The sequence below is a fragment of the Choloepus didactylus genome, chromosome 1, assembly GCF_015220235.1.
Source record: "Choloepus didactylus isolate mChoDid1 chromosome 1, mChoDid1.pri, whole genome shotgun sequence".
Lineage (NCBI taxonomy): Eukaryota > Metazoa > Chordata > Mammalia > Pilosa > Megalonychidae > Choloepus > Choloepus didactylus.
In genome coordinates this window covers 86,958,910-86,971,260 of record NC_051307.1, presented here as the reverse complement: position 1 = coordinate 86,971,260, position 12,351 = coordinate 86,958,910, and the positions used below count along the sequence as shown (strand labels likewise).

General features: G+C 41.7%; 1 protein-coding gene across 2 annotated transcripts in view; it reads left to right on the top strand.

Moving 5' to 3' along the window:
- Positions 1-12,351, top strand: part of HGD (homogentisate 1,2-dioxygenase) — a 79,174-nt gene that overhangs the window by 30,747 nt on the left and 36,076 nt on the right. For both annotated transcript variants that reach the window (XM_037836334.1, XM_037836329.1), the window contains exons 10-13: positions 93-217; positions 2,572-2,676; positions 4,989-5,115; positions 11,139-11,320. In XM_037836334.1, the coding sequence (XP_037692262.1) occupies positions 93-217; positions 2,572-2,676; positions 4,989-5,115; positions 11,139-11,320 (539 nt within the window). The remainder of the gene's footprint in view (positions 1-92; positions 218-2,571; positions 2,677-4,988; positions 5,116-11,138; positions 11,321-12,351) is intronic.

Sequence of the window (12,351 nt, the reverse complement as noted above, 5' to 3'; positions counted from 1 at the left end):
ATAAAAGAATGCCCTTTCTCTCTGTGCAACCATGGGCATCTTTTCTGTGATTTCAGGAGTGTCTAAAAGGCTTTTGGGTCATTCTTTTCTAGGAGCCAATGGCTTGGCAAATCCTCGTGATTTCTTAATACCTGTGGCCTGGTATGAAGATCGCCAAGTGCCAGGTGGTTACACTGTGATCAATAAATACCAGGGCAAGCTGTTCACTGCTAAACAGGTAAAGTAAGAGGGTTGGTAGACAGAGGAGTGAATAGTTATTGAGCATCTACTGTTTGCTAAGGCCATCACCGTATCACTAAGGTACTAAATATAAGGTACTATTTGCCTTATTTGTAGTCATTCAAATAGGCCAGGTGGTAATCAATAATTTATCCAATATCACAATAAGTTCCAGAGCCAGTATTCGAACCCATATCTATCTCCAAAGCACATGCTTTTTCCACTCTCCAAGCAATAATAATCCCAGCAAAATGGAGTTCTCTATAAATGATGTATAATAGATGGAAACGTAATCCTTAGATAGGGTAATATGTTCTGAAAAGCAAAATGACTTAAAGAACAGTCATCCAAGATCTACATTATCCAATGGCCACCACATTTCAAACAAGTAATGGTTGATACAAAGCAAGTAGAACTCAGTTAATTGGCTTGGTTTGGTTTATACCATCAGTTTGGTAAACTCAGAAGATAAGCAACAGCATGGATAAAATAAAGAATAACATAATATGTAATCTCTAATACAATATGGTATAGTTTATACATTTTTAAATTAATATGCTATTTGGCTTATAAATTGTATAAATTGTGTATAAGTTAATAATAGATTAGAATACAATAATATAATACAAAATAACCCAAAGTTCTCTTCTGTTTATCTTTATTAATTTACCTGGTTTTTATGTTTATTTGACTTACTACTTATAGTTTGTCAAAGCATGTTAGCTTCCTTGGACAGCAGCATCTAGAGAACATACCATACCAGAAGAGGCCAACCAGTTGGCACTTAAAATTAACCTCTGAGGCATACACATGCTTAAATTTTCACCATTATATACTCTGGGTCAGGGTTTCTCCAGGGACCGCTTGCATCAGAAATCCTCAGGGAGGCTTGTTTAAAATGCAGATCCTTAGATACTACTGCAGCCTGGCTAAAATGATAGCCTCTTGAGGATGGGGCCTGGATATCTGCTTTCAATTTAAGCCTGTTCCCCAGATTATCCTTTATGTATACTTGATAGAGAACCACTCTCCTAGATGCAACCAGCAGCTCCAGAGATTTTCACTTTGCAAGTGGACCCTGCACTGGTATTCTCTGCTCTGTGAGAGCCCCCATTGATCCATTCTCCCTTCTCTGCTCTGATCCGTGCCCTGTGAGGTTGACTTATATGGACTGCATCACCCGGGCACCCTAACCAGCAGTCTTCTGGTTGGGTTCAACCAATGGGAGGCACCTCAAGGAACTGGAAGGCAGGAGGAAAGGCAAGTTGGGATATTTCTTCCCCTGCTTCCTCCTTATTTGGACTGTATTTATGGCTATGGATACATCCCTCCATGACCTCAGCTCTTGTTGGGTAGCCCCAGTGGTGTGCTACTGGGAAAAGCTGATACCATCTCTTCCAAACTTCATGTTCAGTGACATCACATAATAGTTTGTAATGGACCATGACAAGAGTATTTACACACCAGAAGTCAGCAAACACAACAAATGAGGGATTTTTTTTCCTGGAGAGCTAGTTGTTAAATATTTACCAGCACACCCTGGGCAGCACCCTTCTCCAAGGTTCTAGCTCTCTCCAGAGACCTAAAACAGTATTTCCTTCCCTTGTACTTCAGGCTTAGGAAGGCAATGTCTTCCCATTATTGCTGGGCTCAGATACCTCAACTCCACAAGTCAGTTCACTTAACCCTGACCACATGTCTGTGAGAAGTCCCTTCATTAAAGTCTTTAGAACATTCTGAGTTAGATTCTCTTTACAGAACAGACCCATACACAGGGGGAGGCCTTCTATAGCAGAACACCAATCCTCTCCTGCACCTGGGCAGATGCAGCAAGCAGCACCATAGGACTGCTCTGAAATCTCGAGTCCTTGGGTCTGAAATTTTTAGAGACTTTCTATCCTCTCCTATACTCACTAACCCAGGCACTATGTCTATTGGAAGCTCCTCTGGGCTGCAGTTACCTGGAGAACAGCCATAGCAAATGGCCTCTGCACCTGAAAACCCAGAAGGTGGCCCAGATTGTATGAGAAATGCTGGCATCCACAAATTCTCACAATTGTGATTTAAAAAAATGTCAAAAAGGCACTGCTTGGAGAATGTGCTGTGCTTCTGCTGCACATGTGATCCAAAGACAGATGCATCTTATGACCTGGAAAAATGGGGTTAGTGGTGAAGTGAATCTGATTAGAGGGGGCATAAAGCAAACACAGAATGATTCAGTGTTATACTTCTCCCAAAGGATGGTATAATTAAGTTATGAGAACAAAATTAAATTTTAAAAAAACTGAGGGTGACACCAAGTGCATACTGTGGGATCACAGCTACACATCTTTTCCTGCTTTTTGTGATCAGGATGTCTCCCCGTTCAATGTTGTGGCCTGGCACGGGAACTATGCACCCTACAAGTACAACCTGGAGAACTTCATGGTCATCAACTCAGTGGCCTTTGACCACGCAGTAAGTTTGGACTGTGGAGGGGCCTGGAGATGCAGCAACTCTCAGGTGGGAGGGGTCCGCAGTAGACCCTTGACATTTGCAGATTTAATATTTCCCCTGCCATCCTTGGAAGTCCTAGATGTAGTCATTTGTCATTGTGCTGATAGGAATTTGAATCGTCTGCAGCAAGTCTTCGGTGAAGGTGTAAATCACATAGCTGGTGAGGGAGCCAAGCCAGACACTCAACCAGCTCAGTTCTCTACACAGAATATTCACAGTGACTCTCATGGACGGGTAAAAGCTCACTTTCTTTGTAGAAAATTTATCCCCAAAAGAAAGCCGATTGCTCATGTTAGTGATGGACTGAAAAGGAAGGAACTTATATGGGTTTGGAAAAGACTGTCCTTCGCACAGATATCAAGAATTTACTTGCTCTGCCTACCCACCCTGGTGCTTCCACTCCTGGCTGTTTTCAGCAGTGATGGAGAAGACCACTCTCCTCTAAATTGTACATAGTGTTCAGTCCTTGAATTGGAACCAAAGAAAGTCTACTTCATCATATTTTTTACTCAATTAGGGGGCCATGAATAGTTCCCTGTTCTATAGTGCAGGTCCCCAAGTCCTCACATTCTTGATAAAGGGCTTGTTCTGAATCCTGGGGGAAAGTTCATTTTGCAGCCTAGTTCATAATAGATTAACTTATCCTGAAAGCTGGAGGGATAATTAGAGCAGAAACCAGAGATCCAGAGACAGAAAGATTACTTTGAGCCAATTCAACCTGTCTCTGGGGAGACAAAACTACCTTTCTGAAGAGTAGCAACTCTTAATAAAACCAAAGGAGAAAAGAAAAGTGAAGCACCAAGCCCAAAGTGGCACGAAAAGGGATCCGGATACACTGAAAAAGCTTTACTTGAGCCACTATCTTTCTTTAGTAGTTTCAGATCATTTCCCATGACAGATGAAGAAGTGTTAACTTTCACAGGAATAAGGGTTAGTTTTTTTTATTTGAATTTACACAAGTTCAATCTTCTCTGCACTGCTGCTATAGTTACCTTTCCAAAACGACAGATCTGAACATTCATTCCACCACTGCATTGGAAAACCTTTGCAGGCTCCCCATGGTTTAGGATTAAGTCTGAGCCGTGGAGCGTGGTATTGGATGCTCTCCACCATCTGGTCCTGGACTCATTTTCCAATACCACCTCTTTCCCCTCTCCCTTCCGCCAATGCACCCTGGGCTTCAGCCTGCTCTTCTCTTACCAAAATCTCCATGTATTTTGATGCCTTTGCTGTTTTCTATGCTTAAAATGCCTTTCTCTCTCTCTTTTTTTTCCCTTTTCTTTCTTTTTCTCTTCCTTTCTTTCTTTCCTCTCTTCATTTCTTAGTACCTATCTCAAATGTCACCTCCTCTTCCAAGCCTTCTCTGATTCTTTCAGGTACAAATGGGTACTCCTTCCTCTGTACTCCCTTAGAGCTCTATTTATAAAGTTAGATGGTCCTTGGCACCTTGCTGTGATTAGTTGTTCATGCATCTGTTTTATTATTTCTTCACCTCCCCTGAGTACCACCCTTAATGCTAAAGTGGCAGGGAGTAGATCTCAATCATCCTTGAATCCCCAGACCCTAACGTGATATCTGAAAGCTAATACGATGGTTGATTTCAATTAAATTGAATCTCTATTTTTCCATTCTAGGATTCTAAAGTTCTTTTTAAAATCACAATATGTCCCCCAACCTACTCCTCTCTACACTACCACCGCTAAAACTAATGATGTAAGTGTCATGTTTTAGACCTGGGAGTCAAAGGAGGGTAAAAAAGCAATGAGCCAGTTCCCAGACCTTCCAGCTCAAGGATACCATCTGGAATCTTTGTGATTCCCCCACAGAGAAGCACATCCTACAGCTACATAGAAATTTGGATTTAATCTTATTTGTTTCCACCTTACTCCAGACATCCTTCTGCCAGGAGCTCCCTGCTGCACATCCCTGCTCCCATCAGGGTGACCTGAGGTTTGGAGACAGAACCACTGGGTTCTCAGACCCATAGGGAAGTGTCTTGTATGTGATGTGGGCTCAGCAGGGTGAGAGAACAGCTCAGAATCCTCTTAGAGAGTGTTAATTCATTTTGCTTCAAGCACAGCAAGGGGGGAGAGTCCAATGAGTGATTATTGCACCACCGTGACAAGTCCAGACTTCTTAGCCTGGCCCATGTGGTTTGATCAGAAGTTATTAGATCAACACTTGAAAACACCTTCATGTGTGGGTGACATACAGATCATCGTCCAGTTGCCTCCCCTGAACCATTTGTTCCGTCACTCCTTGTGCTTTCACAGGACCCATCCATTTTCACGGTGTTGACCGCCAAGTCCATCCGCCCCGGAGTGGCCATTGCTGATTTTGTCATCTTCCCACCTCGATGGGGGGTCGCTGACAAGACCTTTAGGCCTCCCTATTACCACAGTAAGTCTCTCTTTTACGGAGCCTTATTTAGAAACTAAAGAGACAGCAAAGCAGCAAGTGCTGCCCATTGGGAAATACTGCCTAGTGTTTCTGGACACTCTGCTGCTGCTTGAGGGCACCATCCTGCCTCCCGAGGCCTGTTCCCCTGACATTTCACTGCTTACCTGCAATGATGGCAGTGATGTGTTGAGAAGGAAACAATTTGTAATGCCTGGATCCCAGTTTCTCGGGCCCAAAAGAGGCAGAAAGTATGAGGCAAGAAGCTTCTTCTTTACATTTTAAATCTGTTGTTGTTTTCACTGGGACTTATGGTGGGTACATGGCTAGTTTGTTGTTTTCAAAAAACTCATTACCAGGGAAGGAATGTATGACTCCTACTTTCCCATTGTCTAAAATTATTTTTGCTGAGAAATGATCCTTATAGATTGCCAACAGTCCACAATACTCTATTTAGAAAGACCCCAAAGCAGATGGCATATATAACAAGGGCTATTCTCCTAAAAAAAAAAAAAAAAATACCAACTTATTACCAAAATGTGGTTCAAGAGCCGATGAAATGTGCCTTCTCCGATTATTTTGGCAGGATAAAGTAGACTGCAGTCTATAATAGGGATGGACTATATTCAAGAAGGTTCTGCAGAGTGTTTGGTGCTTAGAACAAGACCTATAAAATTATTATTTTATTAATATTATTATTTCTAACAGTTAATTATTGACCATAAATTATTATTTTATTAATATTATTATTTCTAACAGTTAATTATTGACCATTTTCTATGGCACTATTATAAATTCTTTAAAAGTACTAACTCATTTAATCCTCACAGTGTTTTAGGAGATAGGTAGTGTTATTACGCCCCTCCCTGCTTTTATTTTCAAAAGATGAGACCAAAACCAGAGGGATTAAGTAGCTTACTCTAGGCCTCACAGCTGGTTAAGGAGTGGAACCAGGATTTACTTGCAGGCAGTCTGATGCCAGAGCAGAGCCTCATGTCCACTAACTAATGTGCCTAACACAGTGTTTGGTCCATAATATGCACTTAAAAATATTTATTTAATAAGTGAATGCTTCACCAAGAATGAATAAGGCACTTTCTGGCTGTACCTAATGAGTTGACATTTTTAATTGGGCAATAGCTAGCTGAAAATCAAACCTAAGGGTCAATGTACAATTCTGCTTCCTGGAGATCACATTTTTTTTGTGTACAAAGAGCTCTGGGAAAACCTTGATGTTCATTTCAGCTGGAACATTCTGCAAAACAACCCCATATCCTTAGTGAAGCACAGGGCCTTCTGTTTACTTGAGGCACCTCCCTTTATGTACCAGTTCCCAGGTGTCAAGGTTCAACAATATTCACCAGTGCACTGAACTGACAAGTCAAGCATTTGTAGAGAGTGAAGAACTAAAGGCCTCATGAAGGAAGAAGGGCCACTTTGTGGTCAAATGCGAGCACCACCTTTTTCTGGGTGATACCACTATCATAGAGAAAAAGAAACAATCAGTTACTCCTGCAAAGACAGTGGATCTTTGTGAATGGTGTCATGAAGGGCTATGACCTTTCTGAAGACTGTCAGACCCATCACTGGCCCTAACTATTCTCCCCTGGAAGTTAGTCCCCTCCAAGACCTGTTGCCAAAGAGAGAGAATTTATCTGCCTTATAGCCAATACATAACATGCTAGTCCTTGATAATTTACTACTTTACTTTTGTTTGCGGTTACTCTTTGTGCCTGAGGTGGTGGTTCTCAAGTTTTACCATGCATCAGAGTCACCTGGAGCGCTCATTAAAACACAGATCACTGGGTCCCACCCTAAGAATTTCTGCTTAGTAGTAAGTCATGGGTGGGGCCTGAAAATTTGCATTTTTAACAAGTTCCCAAGTGATACTGATGCTACTCTTCTGGGGACCACACTTTCAAAACATTAGGGATAAAAAAATCACCTAGAATGATTTTTTTAAAGCTTATTCCCAGGGCCCACCCCCAAGAGAGTTTAATTGGTTTCAGGGTTTGTCTTAGTTTGCTAGGACTGCTGTAACAAAGTAGCACAATCTGAGTGGCTTAAAACAACAGAAATTTATTGTCTCGCTGTGCTAGAAGCCCAAAACCAAGATGTTGGCAGGGTCACGCTCCCTCTGACATCTCTAGGGAAGTTTCATTCCTCTCTCCTGGTCCCTGGCAGTGGCCAAGGATCTTTGGCATTTCTTGGCTTGTAGCCACACTCCAAGCTCTGCATCCTTTGCATATGGCCTTCTCTCTTGTCTCTTTCCTTACATTGGCATTCTCCTCTCTGTGTGTCTGTGTCTGTGAAGACCCCTTCATACAAGGACACCAGCCGTATTGGATTCAGGGCCTATCATATTCCCTCATTTTAACTTGCCTAATACCGTATGTAACAAACCTATTTCCAAATAAGGTGCACACTCTGAGATAATGGGGATTAGAATTTCAACATATCATTTTGAGGGACACAATCCAACCCATAATATGGATGGAACCTCAGAATCTGCATTTTGAACTAGTAGGCTAGGTGATTTTGATGAAGGTGGTCTACAGGCCGCATTTTTTTTATAATTCATATTTATTGAGATATATTCACATGCCATGCAGTCATACAAAACAAAGCGTACATTCAGTTGTTCACAGTACTATTATATAGTTGTGCATTCATCACCAAAAGTTATTTTTGACATTTTCATTACCACACACACAAAAATAATAGGAATAAAAATTAAAGTGGAAAAGAACAATTGAAGTAAAAAAGAACACTGGGTGCCTTTTTTTTCTTCCCCCATTTTTCTACTCATCCATCCATAAATGAGACAAAAAGAGGAGTGTGGTCCATATGGCTTTCCCGATCACATTGTCACCCCTTATAAGCTATATTTTTATACAATCCTCTTCAAGATTCAAGGGTTCTGGCTTGTATTTTGATAGTTTCAGGTATTTACTGCTAGCTGCTCCAATTCATTAGAACCTAAAAAGGGTTGCTATATTGTACGTAAGAGTGCCCACCAGAGTGACCTCTCGGCTTCTTTTGGAATCTCTCTGCCACTGAAGCTTATTTCATTTCCTTTCACATCCCCCTTTTGGTCAAGAAGATGTTCTCCATCCCACGATGCCGGGTCTAGATTCCTCCCCGGGAGTCATATTCCACATTGCCAGGGAGATTCACTCCCCTGGGTGTACAAACCGCATTTTGAGAAACATTGGCCTAGGGCTTGTCTCCCCACCTAGAGAGAGGAACAGCAGAGCTATCTGCCTTGGACAAGTTTACTACTGTGCTAAGGCTCTCGACCCATTCCTTAAATTTGATTTGAAGTTCAGGCTGCCTGGAACAAATGGATTTGTGACATGACTCCAGTAACATTTTTTTTTAATGATTTGAAAGTAAATTTGGCTCCAGGAGAGATGTCAGAAAGGTATGGTTGCCCTGAGTCAGTTGGAAAAACTAGAACCCTGAGTTGGAAATTAGTTTTGCCAGACATATTAAAAATATTACTTCCACAATAATCAATATCTCTTCTACTTTGATGTCACTTTATAGGAGAAATGGGAAATTATTTCTGTAAAATTGTTGCCTCCAGTTATCTTAATGTACCTTAGATAACTGGATTCAACATTAATCAGAAAGAAATTGTCTACTCTCCCACTGTCCTTTGAAGTATCAAAAATGATGTAGCAATGTCATCACCAAACGCATTGCCACATAAATTCATATTCATATCAGAGTTTAATTCTGTCTTGCTCTGCTCTTAAAATTATGCCATGAAGGTGACCCTGAGGATACGTACTAGAGCAAGGAGCACTACGGGCATATTTAGTCATGAGCAAAACTTCTTTTAAAATGTAAATGCTTTATGGTTAAATTTGCTTCTCTTCCATTTCCTCTTTCTAGAGAAACAAGTAGAACCATGATCTGAGTCTTACCTTTAATGCAGGAGCTGTCACACTCTTGCTTTCTTTGTAGAGGCCTACAGCCCCTATAAAGTTTTCTGGGCAGGGTGGGAGTGCCTGCTTAGTCAATTACAGAAGTGCTTTGGCACTTGGTTATACTTTACATGTAAGGAAGTGGGGTGGACATATATCATGTCAAATGTTTGGCTTTGCAAGTGTTCCCACTGCCATATCTCCCTATCCTGTCTATGGTTTGTACTCTCAGCACTCTCACAAGACAGACGATGAGTAGTGTTCCAGTTTGCTAATGCTGCTGTTAAGCAAAACACCGGAAATGGATTGGCTTTTATAAATGGGGTTTATTTGGTTACACATTTATAGTCATAAGGCCATAAAGTGTCCAAGTTACTGCATCAACAATCGAGTACCTTCACTGTAGGATGGCCAAACGTGTCAGGAAAACCTCTGTTAGCTGGGAAGACACGTGGCTGGCGTCTGCTCCAAGTTCTGGTTTCAAAATGGCTTTCTCCCAGGACGTTCCTCTCTAGGCTTCAGCTCCTCAAAAATGTCACCCTTAGTTGCTCTTGGGGCATTTGTCCTCCCTTAGCTTCTCTGGAGCAAGAGTCTGCTTTCAACAGCTGTCTTCAAACTCTCTCATCTGCAGCTCCTCTCTCAGCTCCTGTGTATTCTTCAAAGTGTCCCTCTTGGCTGTAAGCCTGTAAACTAATCAAGGCCCATGCTGAATGGGCGGGGCCACACCTCCATGGAAATTATCTAATCAGAGCTATCACCTACAGTTGGGTGGGTCCCATCTCCATGGAAACACTCAATCAAAGAATTACGATTAATCAACACCAATATGTCTGCCCATACAAGATTGCATCAAAGATAATGGCGTTTTGGGGGGAATAATACATTCAAATTGGCACAAGTAGCTTTAGAGCAAGGGCTATTTCTCATTCAACACTGTATTGAAGTACTTAGCACAGTGTCTAATTATACATGTTAAATGAATAGATGGGCAGATGGATGGGGTGGGGAATGGACAGATGGATGAATGGATGGCTAGATGGGTAGATGAATGGCAAGGCACCTAGATTTACTCAGGTGTTATAGTTCTTTAATTTTTCTCTAAATGTGTTGCTATTATAATAAAGAGCTTTATTTCAATAGAGACATAGGCTTGGGGAAGTGGGAGAATGGTAATGTTTCTCACATTTTGTGTGACTCCAGATAGCACAACTAGGACAAATATATTTAACATAAATGAAAGCAAATTTCCATTTAATATGAGAAACAGCTTTTTAACACCCAGAGCTGTTAAGCGCTATATGACAGGTTGCTTTGTAGAGTAGAGCTTCTGTTCACAGGAGATGTGCAGGCAGATTCCAGGAAGTGATCTGTCAGGAATGACGTAGAAAATTCTTTTGTACTAATAGAAGTAGGGATCCCTTACAATTTTAAGGTTTTAGGATTTTATAAAAAGAGTGCATCTAAGAGACATTTTGAAGAATGGAAGAATAAGATGTTTTTAGATTCAGATATAGAAGATAATATTTTGCATCATATGTAGCATTTAGGTTTTATGCATCTATTTTACAGATACCAAGATCCTTTCATGCAGATTATCATCTGATAATGGACTCCAAGTGTTCAGGGTTCTTTCCATTACATCACCCTTCCATCAACACACACACACACACACACACACACACACACACACCTTGGCTTTCCAGATTGGGAACTGGAAACATGAGGATGACATGTCCCAGAGTGGAGCTATTTGGGAAGGAGGTTGGATGTGGGAAAGAAGATAACTTAGATAGTGAAGCACATATACACTTTGATATGATTTGCATTTTCTGTAGCTCTAGCTCAATTTCCTTCAGACCCTGGAACTCAAGACCTCTGATAATCTACAGGGCTGTTGAAGAGAGTTTGACTACCAAGGATTCCATACCAATGAATGGTTAATGACTGTTCTGTTGATCTGTATCCTTTACTAATCTTGTAAAATTTATCAGACTCTTCTATCCTCTTGACATTCTGTGGAAATAATGTTTGAGGGAGACTTGTTCTACTGGTCTTGCACTGGATTATAAAATAGTACTATTCCACCCTTCCCAGGGAACTGCATGAGTGAATTCATGGGACTCATCAAAGGTCACTACGAGGCAAAGAAAGATGGGTTCCTGCCAGGGGCAGCCAGTCTGCACTGCACAATGACCCCCCACGGGCCCGACGCTGACTGCTTTGAGAAGGCCAGCAAGGCCAAGCTGGAGCCTGAGAGGATTGCTGACGGGACCATGGTAAGCAAGTTAAATCCCAGGCTCTGGGTGGCCTCAGGGCTTCTCAGCCTTGTTGAGAGGAATGGCTATTTTTCATTTCTCCAAAGGCACAGAGGGGAAGAAAGCTCTGTGTTTGTGTGTGTATGTTCATGTGTGTGTATATTCACACCCTTGTGTGTATAGTAGGCTGCTGGTGTGGTGTGGTTGCAAGCTTTGGACTTGGAGCTGGACCTGGGTTAGTTCCTGTGTGACCTTGAACAAGTCATTTAACTTCTCTGTGTTTCATTTTCCCCATCTGTAGAGTGGGTATTGTATCCAACCCAGCAGATGACAGTGAGTTAAGAATCTTACAGACTGTTCAACACTGTTCAAATGTAAGGGGATGTGATTAACACTATGTGAAGGGTCTTCCCTTATCCGTATGCAGCATATGCTCAGTCTCAGAATCTCCTGCTTTTTGAAGTAATCCTCTAGGGCTGCAGCAGCAGGGGAGGCAGGATGTCACCTTCAACTGGTTTCTCAAGCCAAGGAGAGTCAGGAAGCCTTTCTTCACTATCGTTACGGCTTGTGAGCAGCTATTCTCAGCTGTTTTCTCATTTTCCTTTGCTTTGCTTTGGCATGGGATGAAACTGATGGGATTTAAAACCTGTTTTGTATTCCTTCCGTGTCAGGCTGTAAACATTGAGGCTGAACACAATTGCAGTTGGCTGCAGTACTTGATTTTATTTTATTTTTGCATTCGTAGAGGTAGCATTTATGAACCACAAGGAGTGATTTTATGCTAAATCATGTGCAAAGTTGCTTTACATTATTAAACAAATGCTACCTGCCATTAAAAATCTATAGCATAGACCTGCCTGACTCCATGCCCAGCTTTCAAACTACCTAAGCAGTGAGTATTATCTGTCCATCTGTCCATCTGTCTGTTGCAGTTTGCTTTCTTTCCCAACCCTGGGGCTGGAGTTGCTCTGAAGAGGGAGGCTGCAGAGTCCCAGCTGCTAGAACTTGGCTCTATTTCCCCCTTGCAATGGCCTCTGTGGGGTTTCTGTGGA